At 41.1% G+C, this 25,041-nt stretch overlaps 1 protein-coding gene across 1 annotated transcript in view; it reads left to right on the top strand.

The window, feature by feature from the left end:
* Positions 1–12,542: 12,542 nt before the first annotated feature.
* Positions 12,543–25,041, top strand: part of Ddx1 (DEAD-box helicase 1) — a 30,872-nt gene continuing 18,373 nt past the window's right edge. Inside the window, exons 1-10 of the mRNA NM_053414.1 lie at positions 12,543–12,604; positions 15,596–15,647; positions 15,923–15,986; positions 17,556–17,585; positions 18,472–18,568; positions 20,038–20,085; positions 21,570–21,653; positions 21,856–21,939; positions 22,927–23,003; positions 23,725–23,797. Coding sequence (NP_445866.1) covers positions 12,589–12,604; positions 15,596–15,647; positions 15,923–15,986; positions 17,556–17,585; positions 18,472–18,568; positions 20,038–20,085; positions 21,570–21,653; positions 21,856–21,939; positions 22,927–23,003; positions 23,725–23,797 — 625 coding nt within the window. The 5' untranslated portion in view covers positions 12,543–12,588. The remainder of the gene's footprint in view (positions 12,605–15,595; positions 15,648–15,922; positions 15,987–17,555; positions 17,586–18,471; positions 18,569–20,037; positions 20,086–21,569; positions 21,654–21,855; positions 21,940–22,926; positions 23,004–23,724; positions 23,798–25,041) is intronic.

Raw genomic sequence — 25,041 nt, 5'->3', positions numbered from 1 at the left:
TCTAATAAAAATTAGACTTTCAACCAGAATTAATCAAAAGAGATAAGGAAAGACATTTCCTACTCATCAAAGGAAAAATCTACTGAGATGATATCTCAAGTTTGAACATGTGTGCCACAAACACAAGGGCACCCACATTTATAAAAGAAACATTGCTAAGCCTTAAATCACATATCAAAACCCACACAATAATAGTAGGAGACTTTATCACCCAACTCTCGCCAATTGACAGGATATCCAGACAAAAATGAAACAGAAAAATAACGAAATTAACAGACATTATGGATCAAATGAACCTAACAAACATTTGTAGAATATTTCACCCAAACACAAAAGATTATACCTTCTAGGTGGGCCAGTGATGCAATGGATACTGTGTCTGACTTCAGATAAGAATATACCCTCTTCTTAACACCTCATGGTACCTTCTCCAAAATTGACCATATAGTCAGTCACAAAGCAAGCCTCAAAGATACAAGGAAACTGAAATAACGCCTTGTATCTTACCAGACCACCATGGATTAAAGATGGACTTCAACAACAGAAACACTGGAAAGCCTAAATCCTCATGGAAATTGAACTCAATTTCAATTCTACTCAATGACCTCCGGGTCAGAGAAGAAATAAAGAAATTAAGGACTTTCTAGAATTCAATGAAAAGGAAGACATATCATACCCAAATTTATGCAACACAATGAAAGCGGACCAAGAGGAAAATTCATAGCACTAACTGCCTTCATAAAAAAATTAGAAAGTTCTCATATCAACCATTTAAAAGTACACCTGAAAGCTCTAAAAAAAGACTAATAAAGCACACCAAAGAGGAGTAGAAGGAAATAATCAAAATCGAGGCAGATAGAAACAGATAGAAACAAAGAAAACAATACAAAGAATTGAGGAAACCAAAAGCAGATCTTTTGAGAAAATCAACATGATAGAAAACCCCTTACCCAAATTAACCATGAGACAGAGAGATAATATCCAAAATAAACAAAACCAATAATGAACAAGGAGACATAACGACAGACACTGAAAAAAATTCAAAGAATCATTAGGTCTTAATTCAAAAAAGCAGTCATTAAAAGTCTCCAGAACAAAACAAAACAAAAAAACCCCAGATGGTTCTACCAGATTTTCAAAGAAGAGCTAATTTTGATACTCCTCAAACTATTCCACAAAATAGAAACAGAAGGAATACTGCAAAATTCATTCTATGAGGCCACAGTGACCCTAATTCCTAAACCACATAAAGACTCAACAAAGGAAGAGAATTTCAGACCTATTTCTCTTTTGACCATTGATGCAAAAATATTCAATAAAATACTTGAAAAACGAATCCAGGAACACATTAAAGACGTCATCCATCAAGAGCAAGTAGGCTTCATCCCAGGGATGCAGGGCTGGTTCAGCATATAAAAATCCAATTCACCATAAAGAAAAATCTCAAAGAGGGGGTCAGGGAAAAAAACTCAAAGAAAAAAATCACATGATTATCTTCTTAGATGCTGAAAAACCTTTGATAAAATCCAACACCCCTTATGTTAAAGGGATAAGAGAAATCAGAGATACAGGGCACATACCTAAATATAATCAAAGCAATATACAGTAAGACAATAGACAACTTCAACGTAAAAGGAGAGAAACTTAAAGCATTTCCACTAAAATCAGGGACAAGACAAGGCTGCCCACTGTCTATCTATAGCACTTGAAGTTCTAGCCAGAATGATAAAAGGAGATCAAGGGGAAAACTAATTGAAAAGGAAGAAGTCAAAGTATTGATGTTTGTGGATGATATGATAATATACATAAGCAACCCAAAAAAGTCTACCAGAGAACTCCTACACCTGATAAACATCATCAGAGTGGCTGGATACAAAATTAACTCAAAGAAATAAGTAGTCCTCCTTTATAGAAACAATAAACGGGCTGAGAAAGAAATTAGGAAAACAACACCCTTCACAATAGCCTCAAATAATATAAAATACCTCATGGAAAGGTAGGATTAACATAGTAAAAATGTCTATCTTACCAAAAGCAATCTACAAATTCAATACAATCCCCATCGAAATTCTAACACAATTTTATAGGCCTTGAAAGAGCAATTTTTGACTTTATATAGAAAGACCAAAAAAAAAAAAACAGGAAAGACAAAACAATCCTGAACAATAAGAAAACATCAGGAAGAATCACCATCCCTGACTTCAAGCTACACTACAGAGCAATATTGATTAAAAACTACATGGTATTGGTACAGAGACAGGCAGGTTGATCAATGGAGTGGAATAGGAGACCCAGAAATAATCCCACACACCTGTGGACATTTGATTTTTGATAAAGCCAAAAAAACATACAATGGAAAAATGAAATCATCCTCAACAAATAGCTCTGGTCTAACTGGACCTTGTAGAAGAATGAAAATAGATCCATGCTTATCACCCTGAACAAAACTCAAGTTCAACTGAATCAAGGACCTCACTGTAAAACCAGATACACTGAATCTAATAGAAAAGAAAGTGGGAAATACCCTTGAAAGCATTGGTACTGGTGTACCAATACCTGTACAGAATACCAGTGGCTCGGGCTGTTTGAACAATAATTGATAAATGGGACCTCCTGTAACAGCAAACCTTTTGAAAGGCAAAGGACACTATCAATAGGACAAATTGGCAGCTCACAGATTGAGAAAGGAACATCACCAGCCATTCATATAACCGAGGGCTAGTATACAAATTTTACAAAGAACTCAAGAAGTTAGACACCAACAACCCCCCCAAAAAAGCAATTAAAAATGGGGTACAGAGCTAAACAGAGGATCCTGAACAGAGGAATCTCAAATGGCTGAGGGAAATGCAAATCAAAACAACTATGAGGTTCATTCTTACACTGGTCAGAATTGCCAAGACAAAACAAAACAAAAGTCCACCGGCTCAGAGGAGAAGGAATTGGGGTGAGGGGGAAGGATTGTGAGAGGCAGTGAGCGGGATACAAAGTAAATAAATAAGAAAATAAATTTAAATTAAGAAAAGAAAGAAAAAACAAAAAGGCAATCATTTATTTGCTACAAAAGAAAAAAATAAAGCATACATGCCCCCCAAAACATGAACCGGAATATTGGAAATAACAAAAAGACTCACAGACGGAAACATGGAGACAAAATGTGGAGCAGAGACTGAAGGAAAGGACATCCAGACACTGCCCCACCTGGGGGATCCATCCCACACGCAGTCACCAAACCTAGACATTACTGCGAATTGCCAAGAAGTGCTTGCTAACAGGAGCCTGATGTAGCTGTCCCCTGAGAGGCTCTGCCAGAGCCTGACAAATACAGAGACGGATACTCACAGCCAATCATTGGACTGAGAAAAGAGTCCCCAATACAGGAGTTAGAGAAAGGACTAAAGAAGCAGAAGGGGTTTGCAACCCCACAAGAAGAACAACAATATCAACCAACCAGAACCCCCAGAACACCCAACAGACTAAACCACCATCCCAAGAGGACACAGTAATGGACCTATGGTTCCAGCTGCCTTTGTAGCAGAGGATGGCCTTGTCTAGGAGGAGAGGCCTTTGGCCCTCACAAGGCTTGACACCCCAGTGTAGGGGAATGTGAGGGCAGGGAGGTGGGAGGGAGTGCGTGGGTGGGTGAGGGAGCACCCCTCATGGAGTCAGGGGGTGGAGGATGGGATGGAGGGTTTCTGGAAGGGAACCCAGGAAAGGCAATAACATTTAAAATGTAAATTTTTTAAAATCCCATAAAAGAAAAAAAAAGAAGAAAGTGTATCGATTTTATCAGGCTGTGACAGAAGGCACTAATATAAAGAGAGATAAAGTAAAACATCTTTTGGAATTTTGACAGAGAGCATTAAATCTTTAAGCTTGCAATCTCTCAAAAACAAACAAAACTTTCAAAACTCAAAATAAATATGCAAAAAATAACACAAACACACACAATGGCAAAACTAAAAGCCCACAACCAACAGAGTTCATTTTCTTTTAATCACCTACAAGGCTCTCTTGGAGTGCGTGTGTGGGTCATATAACCACTGAGGCACCACTGGAGTAAACTGACTTTCCTTTTGCCAACAGATCTGGTGCTGACTGTAAGCAGATTCTTGGAAGAGGTCTTTTTTTCTTCCTTCCTTCCTTCCTTCCTTCCTTCCTTTCTCCCTTCCTTCCTTCCTTCCTTCCTTCCTTCCTTCCTTCCTTCCTTTATTTCTTGATAAGCAGGGCTTCTACACTGTTGCAGAACAAGTCTACCTGCTCATTCATTCATTTTTAAAGTTCCAGTTTCATTTCTGTATTTTAGTTTCTACTCTAGCTATTTGTGGCAATGTTTTAAAATGTACTGTCAGACAGCTTGCAGGAAAGGAGACTCACTAAACCTAGCAGAGAAAAACAGCTGGCTTCTCAAGCTTTACCACAAACATCTATACAGCTCCCAGACACAGACCAAACAAACTAACAGTGACTCCAAAAGAAGATGGTTGACAGAATCCAAAAGGAATGAACTTGTCAGTATGCACCAGCCACTCTAAAGCTCCCCGGAAGCACTTGATAGGGGATTTTATGAATGACAGAGTGTCCCATGTCCCCAACAGGGTACAGAGTCAGTGAAATGACAGCGCTTCCCATTACAAGGGCTGTCAGTTGCGTCCACACATGTGGGGATACCTAGGGAGACAAAAACAAAAAAAAACAACACACACACACACACACACACACACACACACACCAGAAACTCAGAAATTCAAAGGGCAATTATAAAAGCAAGTAGCATTTTTTGTGGGTTGGATGGTTTGTTTTGCTGTTTAAGGCAAGGTCTTATGATGTAGCCCTTGCTTGCCTGGAACTCATTACATAGACCAGGTTGGCCTGTAACTCACGGAACTCTGCATGCCTCTGCTTCCCAAGTGCTGGGATTAAAGCAGTGCACTACTTTTAGCCCAGAGTAGCTTTTTAATCTCTATATGCTAAACCTGAAAGTATACCTTGAACAAATTGTATAATCATGTATAATTATGGCTAACTTGAGTCTAGCAAATAGGACGTTAATGTAACCATATGGCCACTTCCGGAGAGTTATGCTTTCGAACCCATAGGCAAAGAAAGGAGTTACTGTGCGCTGGTTAGTGATTTTTCCTGACTACCAAGCGGAAATAGGACTAATGTTCTGAGATGGAATTAAGATCATCCCCTTGAAACTGGGCTGGGTTGACCGTAATAATTGTCATGATTAACACGATCATGGGGGATTGCCTCTACTTAACTTCTAAAGTTCAGTTCAAAAGGCCACGTGGTGGATACATTTGCATCATCTACTTTGGGAACAAAAGCCTGGTCCGAGTGCAATGCTACAATGAACCACAGCCCCAGCAGGAGTTCATGAACATGAACGTGAACACCAGCTATGGGATGTATTGGCTGAGTCTTGTCGTGAGTCTAGCCCAGGCTTGGAGTCTTTCAGTAGAGCTGCTAGACATTGTGGAACAAAGGTGACACAGCCATGTTATTCCTGACTGCCTTCTTCACCCACAGAGTCCATGCACAAAAAAATAAATGTGTTAAGCCAGGCTGGGTCATTTACGATGCAGCCGTAGTAACTGGAACATTGCTACTTAGGGCTGCACTTGCATCGGCCCTTGCAAATCCCATTCTTACTGTTGCAGCATAGGGATACAGCAATGTGGATTTCTATATTCAGAATTATTCCTGCTAGATATTTTGAAGTATTGGTGACCGTCCTATCTATTATATATCCTCCCCCCATTTTAAATATAAGCAAGTTGTCTTATTTCGGTCTGCTAAGTGACCACAAGCTAACAACACACAGGTAATGTGATCACAGTCACGGGTACATAGAAGGTGCAGGGGACAAGGCTTTGAGGATGGAGAAAGCAAGGCAGTTTCTGTGGGCTGGTATAAAATGGCTTTTCTCTACAAGAAAAGGGAGATGTGGGCAGATTCTGGGGGTGCTAGGACTTAAGATGTTTGTCAGGTACACATTCTGTTCTTAAGTACCCAGAGCCTCCAGGCCATGTTCTCCTGCTCAGACTCCAAGTGGAGCACACTTCCCCTGGAGTCATCAGCACCACCCATAGGGGCTGATGAGCCTGAAGGATGGCGGGCCAGCTAGGCAGGCCACAGGCATAGAGGAGAGAGAGCCGAAGTTCTCCCTGCCTGCCAGTCAGCACCGACTCATAAATAATAGTCCTGCCAGGCTCACTTATGAGATGGACAGTTAGTGAGATCTCTTTTTTTCTGCTTTACAGTCCCTCTGCAACAGCTCCAGGCTGCCCTTTGTCTCCCTCCCTCCATATATCTGGAGTGAAGGACTTTATGGCCACTTCTTCAGGGGATACAGAGTTATACATCTCTGGATTTATGAGTGTTTGCCAGGCCCCCTCTGGTCCCTGTACCATGAGGTGAATGCCGGGGCAGGGAGAATAATGTTGCATTCTAATAGATCTGGGCCAGTTTCTGACAGCTTATTTTGACAAAAGCATAAAATTCAATGATTGTTGCTCAGCTCGGAAGCTGCAGAAAATACGGAAGGTTTTTTTTTTTTAAAGAAAGGAAAAAGAAAGAGAAGGTTTAAATGCAGCCTACTCCATATCCACCTTGCTGAGTCAGGAGAAGTATGAAGAGCATGGAAAGGTGAGCCAACAGATTTAATGACAGCAGAAGCAGCAAGATTTACTCCAGAGGATGTCCTGAATAGGACTCTTTCCAAGATGGAAGGATTACTGCTTGCAATGGAGCACAGCAAGGAGTCTGCCAGGGAAGTAGGTGTTTGTGAAGGCCCAGGAGGAGTTTTTATTTGGCAATTATACCAATTGTTTGCATAGTCTCCTTCCACACTAAACAAGCCTGTGGACCAAATAAGAGATTGCAAGATTGACCGCGTGCAACTGTGGCACCTTTGCCACAAAAGATACCACTCAGCTTTGCTATCTAGGGAGGACTGCTTTGGTGCGGAGGCAGGGAAAGGTGACAACACTCCTAGAATGACGTCACACAAGGACTTCTGCAAACAAGCAGCACAGTCATGTGACTGAATGCCTCTTTAAAGTTGATCTCCAGGTCCAGTCAGGCCATTGGATGGATGATTGTGATCCTCACCAGTGACAGTCCCTGAGAGCAGGATCGAAGCAGAACTGTCCAACGAAGCTGGTCCTGATTCCCTGTCCCACAGAGACTGAGCAATGACAGACACATATTGTTTTAAGTGACTCTATTCAGAGACGATTTGTTTTGAGGCAATAAATAACTAGTGGAGGTCCATAAGGTAAAACGTAGCTTGGATTCTGTGGGACAGAAACACCAAAATGAAAAGAGGTGCTCATTCTCTTGTATGAGAGACTATACAGTCATAATTTTGGGCTAGCATGATGCTCCATGGTACCTGGAACTCAGACTATGTCTCTCCTATTGTAGTGAATACTTCACGCAAGGCTCCCTTGACATGGTGCAATGTAGCCATCGTATCCTATTTCCAGCTAACAAGAAGGAAGAATCATGTGTCACCTTCCTTAATGGTATTTTCCAGAACTCTCACACGACGCTACTGTTTAGACATCACTGCTGTTATACATCTATTCTAGATGAATATGGCCATGTCTAGGTACTGGAAGTAGTGGGCTGAAAAAGCAGTCTTTATTGTGGGTAGGCTTGCTTATAGATAAAAGTCCAAATTATAGAGAAATAAGAAATAAACATTGGAGCAACAGATTCTTTGCAAGGAGATATCTTAGTTGAATCTGAAGGACAATTAAGAGAATGCCAAGCAAATGGGTGTTATAATGGGAAGATATTTATTAATATGTCAGCGAGTTATGGAAGATAATTTTACTGTAAGTGGCTATAGACTCTTTGCTATTACAAAGAGAGGTAAAAAATATATTTATGTCCCTGCTCCAAGAATAAAGGTTGGTTGTATGACCAGTAGAATTTGTTAGAAGTGACATTATATAGGCTCAATAGATATGCACCCTGTGTTGCAGTAACAAATGTTGGTGGAACCCAGTTAGGAAGTAGTAAGCCTTTCATCTATGGTATTAATCCTGTGGAAAGAGGGTCCCAGCTAGCCACATTCACAGAACAAAGGCTACAAAATATCATGTTGAGGTACGGTCCACAAGAATGGTCCTCTTATACCTCCCAGGATACCAAGGAACCATCGAAAGGCAACTGCATGAAGGGTCTGAGGAATGTTGCATAGAAGAGAAGAAATACACAGCCAAAGCCCTCCCCCATTTTGACCTAGAGAATTGTTATCTAAGAAACTGGTTGTTATATGAAGCCATTAAGTTTTGGGTGGTTGTAACACTGTTTAGACATCAAGAACTAGAAACAAAGGCTATTCTAGGTGTGGGGAATGGCGTGCATAGGAAAATATACAGTGCTACAAGACAATCTGTTGTGTGCAATGGATTCTGCACAGTCTGATGGGCCGAAAAGTAAAATTTATGGAAGTCAGTGGCAGGTCATAAGTCAGGAAGAGGCTAGAAGTGGAAGGTCTGCTGTATGCCAATCTCACACACATAGACTCAAGAGCCTCATCTATCAAGACCTGTATGAAGGGGAGAAGGCTGAGGGAAGGTCAAGGTTCAATATGAAGAGAAAGGACTAACACATGTGTCTGAGGGCCATTTTCGTGGGCAGAGTTTAAGGAGGAGAAGATTACTCTTGTGAAATGACAGGTGGGTTTGTATCAGGTACTGTGAATAGGGACTAGGGGAGTGTGTACGGGAGACATTTTCTGCTGGGTTTGTTTTAGGTTAAAACACTATCTTCTCTTGCTGTTTCCTTCTTGCCTAAATCTTCAGGATCTTGGCAGATTGTTTTCAATTCCAAGAAAGAGCTGAGAATAGGAGTTGGTGAGAAAATTAATAAATTTTAAAAGGAAACACCGTCTTGGTTCATACTTCCCAGGCTGGGTTCGGAGTCACAGCTCCCATAAGATGTGACACATTTCCTTTTTGGTTTTTTTGTTTGTTTGTTTTTGTTTTTGGTCTTGCTTTTTATTTTAGTTATAAAGAACGGACCAAATATTTAAGGATCATTTCACAGCTCAAGCTACATTTCAGCTTCTCCTTGGATTCACAATAGATTGCTTTTGCATCCTCACTGGTCCACAAATATTCATGTAGAGACTAGAGGCGGATGTCAGGTGTTTTCCTCTATCTCTTCCAAGATGATGATGGTGGTGGTGGTGGTGGCGGTGGTGAGGAAGAGGAGGAGGAGGAGGAGGAAGAGGAAGAGGAGGAGGAGGAGGAGGAGGAGGGGAGGAGGAGGAAATATAAGGTCTTCATTTGAACTAAGAGACCGCTGACTTGGCTAGACTGTTCTTATTCAGTCCTGCTTAAGGTGCCTGGAATAGAAACACTCTGATGAGACAGAGGGTGTCTCTGTCTTTGGAATGAGACTGATTAAACAGGCATGCATAGAAACCGCAATGTCACCTGGAGTCTTATGGATAAAGGAGAAAAATCCTGAGGCCCTGGTGCCTGCAGAGGAAGAACGCATATCCCAGAAACAGATTTCAGTCAGCCAGTTCTGAAGACTTGTCAGACTATCTAGCTAGAGAAACTGGAGCTGAAACAACGGTGAGAGCAAGACCAGACCTTGGTAAGAACTGCTTAGTTCTATATGGCCCTCTATTTGAACAGGGATCTCATGTGAGGACACCAAAGATGGCTTTGAAGAGAACATCGTAAGACTACTTTATTGTTCTTCCCAATGTGCCCATATTGAACCTTGCCTTTCTTTTCACCTTTCATATTACTTGTATGTTTGATTGCCCTTACTGAGGACCAGTGGCCAATACTAGCTGGTTAGGGCTGCCAAACTCCTCTAACAACTTTGATAACAAAGGCTGATTCTTTCCCTCAAAGAGCAAATCTCGGCAAATCTTCCACTGCTGTTCTACAAGTGTGACTCTTCACTAGTGAACTCTCCTCTGGCTTTTTGAGGGTTTATCTGATGAATCACTCAGCCTCTGTGGGGAATTCATTGAAACCATTCCCTTGATGTTTGCTTCCCAGGGGCTCAATTGGCCTCTGTTGGGAAAATTCATGTTTCTTCCACAGTCATCAGGAATGCAGTTTGTCCCAGCAGCCTTCTCTTCCCTTTGGTCCTACTGCAAGACTCTGAGATCAATGTTTCTCTGAATGGACCCCTAGGTATCGCCTTTTCCTTCGAGAGAGACATCACAACAGGATATCAACAACTCGGTTTTAGAAAAATATTTTCATGTGCCTATGACAGTACTTTTCTGTTAAGACAACTTAAGGAAGAGAGAGTTGTTTTTGGCTTGTGTCCAGATGGCTAAGAGTCCATGATAGAGGGGTGGAGGCATAGCAGCAAGCGGCAGGCATGGCAGCAAGAACAGGCAGTGGAGAGCTCCCATCTTGAACTGCAAGCAGAAAGCAGAAAGAAGGGCAAGCTGTACAACGCTTTTAATCTCAATACCATATGCTCAGGAAGGTATAGCACCTGAATGCCGCCCAGGCAGTGCCACCAACTGGAAACGACATGTCCAAACACCCTCACCAGTGGGCATATATCTCATCCATACCACCACACCTCTTAATACTTTTGTGGATATACGGTGAGTGGTAGCTAGCGCAAATGCCAAGGTTGAGATTCTACTTCGGCAAATGGCACAATGTGTGATTAGGTACTTTGAATCATGGTGTATGCTCACAACTGCTGTACTATATAACTCTCAAGATTATCATTGGTCAGGGCTGTAGAACAGACTCAGGAGCTGAACTATGACCCTGAAAAACCCCTGTATAGCATATTTAAAGGATGAAAACAAGAAGCAAAGGAGGGCAGGGTGGGCTATAGCATTGTCCAATTACATTTTGACATAAGGGGTTGAGCAAGAGAGTTTCTGCCAATCAGAAGTAGGTTTCTAAGTCTGGGAACATGAACTTAGTCTGACCCTGCTAGAAAGATAGAGAAGTTGTTCTTGAGATGTCAGGTTCTCACAGGTTCCTTGAGGTGTCTGGAGGCAGATAACTATTTCCTTGTAATAGAAGATGTGCAGCTATTGGGAAGTCCCCAGCTTGCCTTGGGCCTAGGACCTTGAATTTAATTTCTCTCTATGATTAAATAGAGTCTAAAGGTGAAATGGTAGTACTTAAAATAAGTTTCTTTTGCTTAGTCCCAACAGTGGGAAGCTGCAGGCCTATATGGATTATCCTTTTCCTTTGGAGCTTCAAGTGAACACTGTTACATGTAATAATGATAATTAGAACAACGTATCCATTGTTGCTCTGTGTAATAGAACAGTAAATATAAGAGCTTCTAAAAGCTTTGTGTCAGGTCCCAACAAAACCTGGGACAAATGGCTAATTGTGGTGCCTGCTAGCCTATCAAATCTCGAAATTACCTCTAGGCTCACTTAGCACCTGCGTCTCCTCTCTGATATTCTCAACCCCCTACCCTCCCACCTCTTACCCCAAACCTTTCCAGTCCAGGGACTTTTCTTCCCTTCCTCCAGCTTCAATTTTCTGCCATTTTAGCTATATGCTCTCCTGGTTCTTCTTCCTCTCTTAGTTCTCATGGTTCTCTTGGTCTCTTTTGCTGTCTTGGTATTCTTGGTTCTTTAGATCCCCTTTTCTCTCCCTGCTCTGGACTTTTCCAGATGCTTCTGGCTGTATTCCCAAGATGAATGAACTCGGGCTCAGAGAAGTTCTATGATTTTAAGATCCCATAACTAGCCTGGGGCAGGGCTAGAATTCAAACTCATGATATCTGACTCTCAAATTTGTGCTTCTATCCCTAAGTTGCCTAAAGGTTTCCTGTTTCTCCCCAATTTCTGGGACAGGCTTCAGAGAGCACAGAATGGTCCCCGGAGTTAGATAGATCCCAGATTGTCATTAAGTATCTATGGCATTACATTAGATTTATTAACATACCCAAATCTTAGATGTACATCTGATGACTCCAACACACCCCTTACATGGTATGGAGAAGAACCATAATTTCTGTACTGACCCAGCTCTCTAAAAGGAGGAGGTACTTAAAATAGCTTGCACGTCACTCCTGAAATTTCCATGCTACGTTAAACATGGTTGAAGGAAAGGAAACATACACCACTAACTTTTCCAATAAAAATATTTAACAGGTCCTATGGGTTACAGGCACTCTCTAGGTTGGCTTGGCAATAAATTCAGTATATTCTTAAGTCATTTCCAAACTGCTTGGCTCTGTTCATCCTTGTAAGATTGAAGTCAGAAGACACAGTTTTATTCTCAGGACAGCCTGGCCCATTGTTTGAGAATCATGGCTTCCTCATGAGGAAAAATGATCTCAGTAGCACACGACTTCCTCCTGGGTACATCCTAACTCTGAAGATGGCTAATAATGACCAGGCCTGGCTATTAAAGAAAGCAAAGTCCACTGACACTGAGTGAACAACCCGCAGGATCTTTTCGTCCTCGGAACCTTTCTACTGGTTCTGCATCCCCGCCCGGAATTGGAAAACCGAAGGCCACGGGCCGGAAGCGCGCGTCTCCGTGGCCCCGGCGTGTCTGGAAGGAGGGATCGACCGGGCCGGCAGCGGAGGAGTGCGGGAAGATGGCGGCCTTCTCCGGTGCGTGGTGGGAAGCTGAAGGGTTACGAGCAACTCGCCTCGACCCACGGGGAGCGGGTGGAATGTTCTGTTGTGTCAGTGGGTTCGGTGGGGTGGCGGGCGACCGAAGAGCTATCGCCCTCCGGGAATCTGTGCTGTGGGGCAGGGGCGGCCGGTTTAGGCCGGGCTTTTTCCCGCGGGCTTGCCCGGGAATCTTCGCTAAGCAGCTTTTCCTTCCACCTTTTTGCCTTCGTCTTTTCCACTGTGCATACTCACCTGCACGACTCACCCGTGGCATCTGCACTCGCGGAGTCCGGTCTTCTGCCTCTTTGACGTGGCAGTGGCTATTTGAGAACCCTTCTCTGCCTCTGATCCTGGCCAGGATGAGCAGCCGCTGAGCGTGGGGGAAGGGGACATTTGGGGCAAAGATGATATTGTCCTGTTTGGATTTATCCCCCCAGGCCTTTCCAAACAATAAAGCCACCACTAATAAAAATGGTCATCATTCGTTAAGCTGTACACTTCAAGAGTTAATATTGAATGTCAAAGCTAAAAAATTAAATAATTTTTTCCTCATGAACAATCATTTTTGAGAATTAGTTACTGGCTTTGTGATACCAAATAGAATTTGGGATGGGGTACTGAACCTACCAGTTGATAGTTCTCGTTTTCTCAATTAACCTCTTTATGCATCCACAATTTGGAAAGTTCCAATCAGCCTTGAATATACTAAATATGACTTACCTCTCAATATATACAAACATATGCATATATGTGTATATGTACATACATATGTACACGTGTACATATGTATAAATAAACAGATTAGATATATTATCTTTTCATCTTGTTATCTATTTAAACAACAATATTATATTATTGTTGACTGTTTCCTTTTTCTCCTATAAGAATATCAGGAATTCCAAATCTCATGCTAAAGGAGAAACCATTTCTGTTAAAGTTGCTTCTAAGAGGAATTCTCTCACTTAACACAATTTTAGCCCCAGGATCTGTCAGGAGATTGTAGGTCATTGTTTTATAGGCACATGTTTTTTTGGGAGAAATGCCCAAATGTCAGGACAAGACAATATTCTGATGTGAACAAAAGTAGAGTTAAAGAATTTGAACATGTATCTATTTCCCCTTAAAAAGGTTAACTGTTGGTCCCCGTATCAGCAATGAAGGTGTCCTGCAATAAAGGCTGTTGACAAGGAAAAAAAAAAAAAAAAAAGGTTAACTGTTAAACTTTGAAAGACAAGTTTTCTGTAGAAAATATACCTAGCACATGACCAGGACATAGCCTAAACTTTGCCAAGCAATCCCTGGTTGCTATTTGTAACAGTCTTGTAAGCAGCTTGCAATATTCTGTGTGTTGCATAGTTAAGACCATCTTTTTTTTTTTAAACATTTCTATCTATATTTCTGTGTCAGGGGGACAGGGGTCTTTCTAAGCAGAGATCAGGTTAACTTGATGGAGTTAGTCCTCTCCTACCTCGTGGGACCAGGGACTTGGTGGGTCTTCAGGTTTGGTGGCAAGTGCCCCAGAGCCACTGAGCCTGGCCCATTGCTCCCCCTTTTTCCAGTAGTTTTCATTCTAGGAGACAGACTATAACTACTTAACAGGTGTAGTACTTAGGCCAGTCAATCTTGTTGTTCATCTTTATGGCTTAATTAGTTTATCTGTGGAAGGGAAGGTTTAGTATCTACTTATGACTGAGTTCACTTGAATGATAAAATGACAAAACACTCAGGCACTTCCTATGCTGTCCGTTTATAACTAGCCTTTATGCAAAATGGTTTAAATAAATAGTGTGGCTCATGCCTTTAATCCCAGCACTCAGATCTCTGAGTTTGAGGCAGCCTGGCCTACAGATCGAATTCCAGATCGAATTTCCAGCCAGGGGAAACCCTGTCTGAAAAAGAAAGAGAGAGAGAGAGAGAGAGAGAGAGACAGAGAGAGACAGAGAGACAGACAGACAGACAGACAGACAGACACCAAAAGGACATAGCAAATCTTCACCTGACAATTTTTATTGTTCAGGTTTTCTATACTGGCACGAAACCACCCTCCCCCAATTCAGTTAACTAGAATTTGTTTTTAATGTTAAAAATAAAAACTATTTCTCAACCTTAGAGAAACAAATTCTTCCTTAAAACAATGTCTGTTACTGTGAAAACACTTCACACTCCTTGGGCTATGCAAAGCAGAGAAGGCCGAGCGGCTGTATGAGCTTAGCAAGAAAAACCCAATGTCAAGGTTGAGTATAGTAATCGATTCGGAAGCACATGGCCGGAAGTTATCTATTTCCTATATTTGGAAGTTTCTGATTTATTTAAGCTTTTTTAGTTTTTTATTGAAATATAGTATTTGTGTATAGTTACGGTGTACAGTATGAATCTTTGGGCCTCAAGTGTGCTTCATGATAGTCAATTTAGGGTAAATATCATGGTCATTGCCTTAAACTTATCTCTCTAGTGAGGAAATGTAAAAACCTCTCGAATAGTCTGAGACATACAGTGACTTATTAGCAAAAGTTTATTTATGGCTGCTATAACTGTGTGGGCTGTGTGTTTCCCTCAGATCCTAGAGGCTATAGACTAGCCAGGATATAGAACTGCTACATTATCACCCAGAAAACAGTGGGGATGCAGGTCTAGGAACCCAACTGTCAGATTTTTGCTCCGTTCTTTAAGAGCTAAACGAGCAGCAGTGGCTACCATGTGCTTATAACACTGTGCCAGGAGTGCCACTGTATTACCTCCCCTTTTCCTGTACCCCCACAGGTAGGTGTGACAAGTCCCATTTTCTGCAAAGAAAACAGATAGTTTTGTCCCAAGGTCTTCTATAAACAAAACCTTGGAGTGAACTTAAATCTGTTTCCAAAAGTCAGCACTCCATTAGTACAATATAAGAGCAAAACTTCAAAACGTTTCCCCAGTTCTATGAAAGCAGCTTTCAGAGAATATGATTTATTAATAGGTTTGATTATTAAAATGACTTTTTTTTTCCAGAAATGGGTGTTATGCCCGAGATTGCACAAGCCGTGGAGGAGATGGATTGGCTGTAAGTATAGAGAACTCAAGTGCAATTGTGAAAATATCTTTCCTAACGTGAATGGTAATTTTTATCCAATATATTTCTGTCTGGCTTAGGAAATGAAATTCGGTTCATGCTGATTCTTTAGATCATAGATTGTTTCCTTTGAACTTTTATTTCTAGCTGGAAGAAAAAGGTTGTATTGCCGCATACGGTTTGTTTTGTTTTAGCTTGTTTTATAATTAGTCTAGATGATTTTCTATTTTTAACTAACTATAGTTTTTCACATGTGATTCTTTTAGTCTACCCACTGATATCCAGGCAGAATCTATCCCATTGATCCTAGGAGGAGGTGATGTACTTATGGTACGTTTACATTTAATATGTGGTTGGGGAAAACATGTTCTGGAGCTGTGTGTGACGCTTAAGAATGGAATTGTTTTAACAAATTAATTTCATTCATTCATTAGCTTTGATAGCACATGCACTATGGTCAGTATATTCTGTAGAAGCTGTGGGGATAGACTTGGAGTGACTTTTTAGTTTTTACTGCAGGAGAATGGTGGGTGATAGCATAAAGTATATATACCTGGGATGGTGGGATAACCTGCTGTACAATGGGAAAAATACATTGAATCAGATTGGATTCTTTCTCAGATAGTTTGTGCATTTGCTGGCAGTGGTAGATATGGAAGGTTATTAGGTAGATAAAGGTTAGAATTATGGTTTTACGAATACCAATTGTATAGCCAATTGTAGTATGGTTCGTGTAGAGTTAGATACTTTTTTTTTTAATTTTGTAATTATATAGAAAACTTAGTGTATATTTAACCCAGTTTAGTGGCGAGTTCTTTAGCCTTTGCCTTTTCCAGCTTGGCAATGCGAGCCACAGACTTAGGACCTAGGATGTTGCCTCCCCAAATCTTATCATATCTGTCATAATTTGTCCTAATAGCTTCCACCAGCTTAGCCAGAGCACCTTTGTCTTCTGCAAGTTAACCTGTGTGAAGGCAACAGTGGTGCATGTCTTCCTGTGGACCAGCACCCCAGCCTAGCCTTTCCCTTGATGATGCAGTAGGGCATCCCCATCTTTCGACAAAGGGTAGGCAAGAAAACCACCAGCTCAGTGAGGTCTACATCATGGGTAATCACCACCAGTTGAGCTTTCTTGTTCTCCACCAAGGTGGTGACTGCATTGATCCCTGCTCGGAGGACAGGCGGTCTCTTAGTTGGGATGTCCTCTTTGCCAGCAGCTTTCTATTCAGCACAGGCCAGCAGCCTTTGCTTCTTCTCCTGCTTTGTCTCTGGCCTGTACTTGTGGGCAAGCTTAAGCAGCTGAGTCGCTGTCTGCCTGTCCACGGCCTGGGGGAACTGGCTAATGGCAGGAGGTACTGTGAGCCGCTTATAGAGGATGGCTCTTTGCCGCTGCAGCCTGATGTAGTGGGGCCATTTGACAAAGCATGTTAGTTCTCTTCTGGGCTGGATGTCCTGCCTAATGCCAAAGTTCTTGGGCCTTTTTTCAAACAAAGGATTGACCATCTTTTTGGCCTCCTGTTTCTTGTTGATGGCAGGGGCTGGGGCCACCTTCTTCCCCTTGGCTTTCTTTCCTTTGTGCATCTTGCTCAGCTGGAGGAGACAGAAAGAAGAGGAATTGTGGGTGATAAGTAAATGGCCGTGGAGATCATGAGAGCCGAGTTAGATACTTTTAAGACACACTAATAATTAGATTAAAATGATGAGGGCTTCACTTGGGCAGTAGTAATGGGAAAGAAAAGGAGGATACGTGCTTCCTGAATTGGGAGACGTGACAAGATAGACCTGTGAGCTATCTTGAAAGTTAGCTAGTCAAGTATTAAAAGATTTCTACAAGCATTATGCTAACTTTGATCTCTTTAATTCACAATTTGAACTATAATTAATTTCCCTCCTATTTAGGCTGCAGAAACGGGAAGTGGAAAAACTGGTGTAAGTAATATATTTAAATTTTATTAAAATCTGAATTTTAAAGTATATTTGAACAGTAGCTTTTATTTTGAAATAATTAAAACATTCTCCTCTACTATGTAAGAAATGGTAGTTTACCATTATCTAGTTAGGGTTACTATTGTAATGAAACATCATGACCAAAAGCAACTTGGGAAGGAAAAGGAAAGACATGTCCTAAATCGCTGTCCACTGAGGGAAGCCAGTGTAGGAACTCAAACTGGTGGGATCCTGGAGGCAGGAGGTGATACAGAGGTCACAGAGTATTGCATGCAGGCTTCCTCCCTGTGGCTTTCACAGACTGCTTTTCTTTTTTTATTAACAGCACCCAGGACCATCAGCTTGGGTGGTACAATGGGCTGGGCCCTCTCATAACACTAAAAAATGCCCTATCTGTTCCCTCCCCTCAGTGACTTCAGCTTATTTCAAGTTGACATAAAACTAGCCAGCACAACCATTGAGAGTATAGATCTCTTGTTGGCAAACTGTGAAGGTTTATAAAGAGTATGCTTTTAGGAATATTGTTTTAAGAGATCTTACAAGAGGAGCCACATTCTGTAATGTTTACAGGCATTTCAGAATCCTCCTAAAATAAAAAGATTGCACCTAGAAGATGCATCCACTTTTGGCCTAGCCTTGAGGTAGTCTGACTTGTAGTATTTCCTGCTTTGTGTTCATTTTGAAGGTCCTCATTGTTTACATTCCAGCTGGCTTCTGTCAACTCTGGACTATATGATTATTATTTAGGTTTAGGTAAATGAAATGGGAGCAACTATCTGGATAATTTATAATGTGCATGCATAGCGTTAGCCTTATCCTGCCTAATATCACTCTCTGATGACTAACACAGGAAATGTTCCTTTGACAGGCATTTAGTATTCCAGTTATCCAGATAGTGTATGAGACTCTGAAAGACCAACAGGAAGGAAAGAAAGGGAAAGCAACTATTAAAACTGGTGCTTCTGGTAATATTTATATTGATATTTTCTTTTTATAAATTAGTCATTGTCTTGGTTTGCAAGTTTGAGTTTGGGGTATGCATTTTCTTGCCCAGGTATGCAGCACAGCAGTATAGCATTGTGTCCTGAAACACAGAAAACAAGTGACATTGGAATTAATGAACTGTCCACCCTAAAATACAAATAATGCTTCTCATGAGAAAAAGTATGATTGGAATTGACCTATAGTTGTTTCTGTGCCTTAAGCATACATAACTAAGGATGAATTGGTACATCGTGCAAAAGTGGGATTTGCCTTCCTTACATGGAGGTCTCTTTTTATTGGGCTCTGATCCTAATAATCCATAATAACCATTATTATGAATAAGCTCTCATTCATTCCTTATCTTTAAGCTATGATTTTTTTCCTTACTCGGTTTCTGAATTTTATTCATCATCTTTGTTTCTGTCACACTTCTAATAAAATGTATTATGTGTTTTGAAATAACTTGTTTTATTACAAAGCAGAATTGAGATAAAATAGCAGGTTTCAGTTGCATGAATTTGCTGTATCAATGTTTTTTCCTATATGAAAGTAATAGTGACACAGGATAGACTAACTTAGTAAGTGGTTGATGGACAAAGAATGTTGTTGGCCTAGTTTCAGAGAGTTTAGGAACTTTCGATAGCTATATGCCATCATTGATGAGAAATGATGCTAGAAAAGAATGCTTCTGAGATGATAGCTAAGGAGGAGGAGGATAGGTCTAAAAGTCATGTCTGATGAGAACACAGAAGCTAGATTGATAAACCTAAAGAATAGGGATAGCTGGTGACCAAAGAAATGTGGGGAGCAGGACACAGTTTACACATAATCTGCAGGGTTTCGTAACTTCAGGATTTGCTAATGTTTTGTATGAGCTAAGAAGGGAGAATCCTAAGGAACGTATTTCTCCATTCTTCATATTTAAACTGAGTAGATAGCTCTTCATCATGCATGATCTAGAAAGGACTTTTGCCTTGGACAGGAAAATGGGATAAAATGCCCGCAGTTACTGTAAATTTTTATTATTCATGGACTATTAAGATATTTGAGAAAAGGAAAAATGCTAATCCCATAAAAACAAGAAGAGAAACATGTGACTTGAGAATTTCATATAGAGGACTGGGTGATGAGGTCATTTATTTCCCTTATGATTAGTTCCCCTAAGTGTTATCAGTGACAAAGATCAGTGTCCTATATACAAAGTGCTCTGAAGCAGGGAAGGGGCTAGGTCTTACTCCCAAATGGGTTAGTGGCTATCATTGACACCTTTTGATTTTCAGGTTAGTTTTGACTTTACTAAACCAGCTCTCTCTATATATATGTGTATTACAAAATTCACAAAGTCTTGTCAAAGCAAAGGAATTAAGATATAAAATAAAAATTTTCTGTTTCTATAAAGCTGTATATTGCATATGGTTATGTCTCTCTTTTCTTATATTAATTTGTTCAGTGCTCAACAAGTGGCAGATGAACCCATATGATAGAGGGTCTGCTTTTGGTAAGTAGATAATAATTTGATCTATTCATTGATAACTCAGAAACTTAAAAAAATGCATGCACATACCAAGAAATTTATGACTGAGTATTATGCGTGATTTAATTAGAATATAGTTACTGAAGATAAACAGTACTGAACTAGAAGTAGACAGTAGAGTATAATGGAAATAATTCCTAGTATGTGATAAGTTAATGTGCACATGTAAATTATTTCAGTGGAGAAAAGGAAGATTTATTCAGTAAAAGACTGGCACCATTGAAGATCCATCTGGAGCAACAAAAAGTTGGCTTCAATATATAATAACTAGAAATAAGTTTCACATGTACTTGAGATTTAAGTTTTCCATGTGTGTCTGTGCATATATAATATATAAAAATTTAAGTGTAGATGTATATGTATGATTAGCAAGCATAATTTAGTAAAAGAAAAACTTTTCTAACCCAAATAGAAGATATAGAAATTAGAAAAGAAAAGACAGAGTGTTTATTTTTGTTACTGTTTTATTATTTTAATTAACACATTAATTGTATAAACTAGTACAATTCACTGTGGGAGTTCCATGTGTGCAGACATTGTGTTCTAATTATATGCATTCATCACCCTTTCTTCTTGTGATCCCCTTCTTGAACTCTTGATTCTCCTGCGTCAGTATTTTCCAAGTGCTGGGCTTGCAGGTAGCTCCCTTGAGAACCTTTTTCAAAGTTTTATATTATTCATTATCACATGAGTAAGAACTTAAAATTTTTGAAAAATGAACGGAGCTGTTGGATGAAGAGGTATTTTACAAATTTCTTCTTGACCAAGTACTGAGTATGACTTGGAAGCATGAGTGGAGCAGAGTATACGATTTCTCCCAACATAGACAAAAGCTACACTTTTATTTACATAAGTGTCTTACTGACTGCTGTGTAATGTAAAACTTCCGTGACTTAGAGCCCTGACACTAGCCATAGCGCACACTGGTTATTTGTTTGCTTCTCCCTAGTCAGGACAACTTACGGGGTGATGATTAGGTCCCATGTCATCCCTTAGTTCCCTTGTTCACAGCACTGGAGCATGGCCTTCTACACTAGTGTTGGCCATGAGGCTCGTATTCAAGCAAAACCCTGTAGGGTCTCTGCTCTGTAGGTTCCAGGATTTGTTGGTATGAATTCTTGTCCTAATGGTGATAGTATAGACCCTGGTTGCCAGCATAGCCAAGGAGATAGAGGGATAAAGAAGAAGAACTGTTGGGTTGGGGATTTAGCTCAGTGGTAGAGCGCTTGCCTAGCAAGCGCAAGGCCCTGGGTTCGGTCCCCAGCTCCGAAAAAAAAAGAAAAAAAAAGAAGAAGAAGAACTGTTGTCATCTTGGAGTCAGCAAGTCTTAAACTTTGGAACATTCTAATGAGTAATGACATTATTAGACTAAATGGCTTTTGTTTCACAGTGGATGGTGGTCAAACCTGTACTGATGTCTGTTTTCGTGTGCTTGTTCTCCAATGCAGCAATTGGGTCAGATGGTCTGTGTTGTCAGAGCAGAGAGGTGAAGGAGTGGCATGGGTGCAGAGCGACTAGAGGACTGCTGAGAGGTACTTGGCCAGCGTTCATGTCTGTTTACAAGTTGAAACTGTCACTGTGGGTTTCCCACAGGAGCTTTAAATGACAGTCTTAATGACACAGAAAGATCCACATTCTTCTGTCACATACAAATGTAACTCAGGAACAGTGGGAAGTTGGGACATGAGTTATCTAATGCAGTCTGTGTAAATGTTATGGAATTGTACCTTACAGGGAAGCACTACTACGAAGTATCCTGTCATGACCAAGGGCTGTGCAGAGTTGGGTGGTCCACCATGCAGGCTTCCTTAGACCTGGGTAAGTGTTTCTAAAGTAACTGAGCGGTTTTATGTTTACAGGATGTTAGCATATTATTTTGGAGACAAACTAATAGGCTTCACTGTAATTTTATGAACACAAAAAGCATTTATCTGTACCTCACCTGGTTCCAGAAAAGACTTGAAATGAGTTACTGATTGCTTCCTGTTAGCATCATAACCCAATGTTCTGACAATGTGAAATCCGGATGTTTGGATTTTATTTCTATGAAGAGATACCGTGAGCATGGCAGCTCTTTTTTACCCCCGGGACAGGGTTTCTTTGTGTACTGTCCTGGAATATCAAGCTGGCCTCAAACTCATATGCCTGCCTATGCTTCCCAGTGCTGGGATTAAAGGTGTGGACCACCACCTCCCAGTTATGGCAGTTCGTATGATGAGAACATTTGATTGGGACTGGCTGCTGTGTCAGAGTCCATTATCATTATTGAGAGAAACAGAGCAGCATGCGGGCAAACGTGGTGCAGGTTGTAGATCTCAATGTGCACACAGCAGAAGGAGACTGTGTGCCTCCTTTGGGGTAGCTAAAGCATAGGAGACCTTAAAGCCCTTCCCCACCATGACACACTTCCTCCAACAAGGTCACACCTCTTCAACTAGACCACATCTCCTAATAGTACCACTCTATAGGGACCAAGCATTCAGACACGTGAGTCTATGGGGGCCATTCCTGATCAAACCACCACATAGGGAGAATGAGATTATGAATGAAGATTAGACTAAAATTAGCATGTTTGAAACATACACTACTGCATAGATGATACAAATCGTTGAGGTTGTTAGTGATCAAGAGTGAGGCAGTGTCACTTGTGTCCATGCTATTGTATATTTGGCATAGGTTGAAAATGCCCAGATAATGCAGACCTAGGAACCACAAGGGGACTTATCTCTTGTGGCCTCCCACACTGCAATTCTTTCAATTATTTTAGTAAGTTCAGACCTTTAGTAAAGTACTTTTAAAATTTAGGTACTGACAAGTTTGGATTTGGCTTCGGTGGAACAGGAAAGAAATCTCATAATAAACAATTTGATAATTATGGAGAGGTAAGCGTGGCGCTGTTTGTTTAAGCAGCACTTGTACGTCTTCTTGCATTCTTACTTACGATGTGACGGAAAATGTGTGCGCTTCTTAAAGACACGTATTTCCAAAGATAGTTCTGATTTGGACTTGAAAAACATATTTTAAGGCTAAATAGATAGTAGTTAAAATTTTTATTAACCCTTCTAAAGTACATTAAATTCTCTTTACCTCATTCTGATTTTGGATCTTACATCTGTGTTGTTCTTGTTTTTTAATTTGGATTATTTGAGTTACTCTGAGCCCACTTCCATAGCAACAGTCCTTACTATCATGTTGATTCTGAGAAGCCTTTCAGATATATCTGTTAGGCATGATGTATGCTCGTAAATTTTTGGTGGTGTATTTTTTTTTTTTTCCTGAGGACCGAACCCAGGGTGTTGCCCTTGCTAGGCAAGCCTCTACCATTGAGCTAAATCCCCAACCCCGATAGTGTATTTTTTAAGGCAAGATCTTACCGTGAAAACTAGGTGCCTGGTGATCCTTCTGCCTCAGCCTCCCCCGTGCTGGGATTCCAGGAGGCAGCCACTATGTCCGCCTGTGATAGTCATTTTTGATGCCTGTCTGCCATTTAGAGAAGTGCTTTGGAAATCCCAGTGTCTGCTTTTGATTGTGCTGTCTGTGCGTTGTTAACTTCATTTCTGATCTCACTTTCTGTAAATGACATTTCACTCTCTGGGTTTTTAGGAATTCACTATGCATGACACCATTGGATGTTACTTAGACATCGATAAAGGGCACGTGAAGTTCTCTAAGAATGGTAAGCCTCTGGATCGTATCATCAAAAAAAAAATCTGATTCGTTCTTAAGTTCTCTCCTTCTCTTCAGTCCTCTCCCCTATCCAGCGTCTTTCATTCCTGTAGTTTGGTTGTGGATTTGCTGTGTACCGTGTGCACTAGGAAGTGATGAAAGCACACGTGCAGATGGAGTGGGCAAAGGTTAGCTCTGCTGCTTTCCTGCTGGTGAGTAGAGGCAGGCACAGTATTTACAAATAAAAAGGAGGAGGTCGTAAGTGTGAAGGAAAGGGAAGCAAGGCGTGGAGTGAACTGCAGTGCAGATATGTGCTTTCCAACCGGTGCTCAGAGAGGGCTCTACTGAAGAGACGACATTACAGTGGAGTCATTGTTAGCTTGTGCTGAGAACTGGAGGGCATTTCAGGCAGAGGGAGGAGCAAAGTGGAAATTCGGGATGGAAATGTTGCACTGCCTTAGTAATGGGAGGAGATACATTTGACGTGTGCCCTCCTGAGCTAGAGGGAGGGACTGAAGTGTTAGCTTACTAAGGTAGGCTGTAGTGCGAGCTTTGCTTTTTATTCTGCGTAAGATGGAAACACTCTGGGGCTCTGAGGTGAGTGGTGGCATGTCTCTAACCGCCTCAGGCCAGCAGTGTTGAAAACACTAGGAGGTAGGAAGTTGACATCACCTATGGAGTATGGGTACATAAATAATAGTAAAGATCCAAGGTCTGGTTTCCTCTCGCTCAAATCTAGCTAGCTAAGGAGAATCCAGCAGAGAGAAAAGGGAAGGAGAGAACAGGGGTGCATGGACTCTGGCTATCCAGAGGAGGGAGAAGTCAGTGTGTGCCCAGTACTACTACAGAGATTGTCAAGAGAGCAGGAATGACATTTCACTATAGGATTTGGTATCCTATGGCTGTTTTGATAATCCAAGATGGTGGGTGAGCATGAGTCAGACCTGTAGACAACCAGATGAGGAGAAAGAAGGACAACTAAAAATGACAACTGGGGATTGTACTTCATTAGGGAGAGGAAAAATGCAAGGTAATGAATGGAGCTGTTGAATCAAGGGAGGATTATGTGTGGCTGTAATGTGGGAGTGTGTGATCCATGAGGTCTCTAGAAGCAGAGGTCTTGTAGATAGAGGAATAAGACACGTAGACAGGAGGAGGGAGCCCTTAGTGAAGTCAGACCGTAACTGGGTTGGCTCTAGGCAGACCACTTTATCCTTGGGTTTCTTAGGGAAGAGGGTGAGAAAGCAAGGCAGG

Source organism: Rattus norvegicus, chromosome 6, assembly GCF_021556685.1.
Source record: "Rattus norvegicus strain SHRSP/BbbUtx chromosome 6, alternate assembly SHRSP_T2T, whole genome shotgun sequence".
In the NCBI taxonomy this organism is placed as follows: domain Eukaryota; kingdom Metazoa; phylum Chordata; class Mammalia; order Rodentia; family Muridae; genus Rattus; species Rattus norvegicus.
This window is presented reverse-complemented; position numbering and strand designations above follow the sequence as displayed.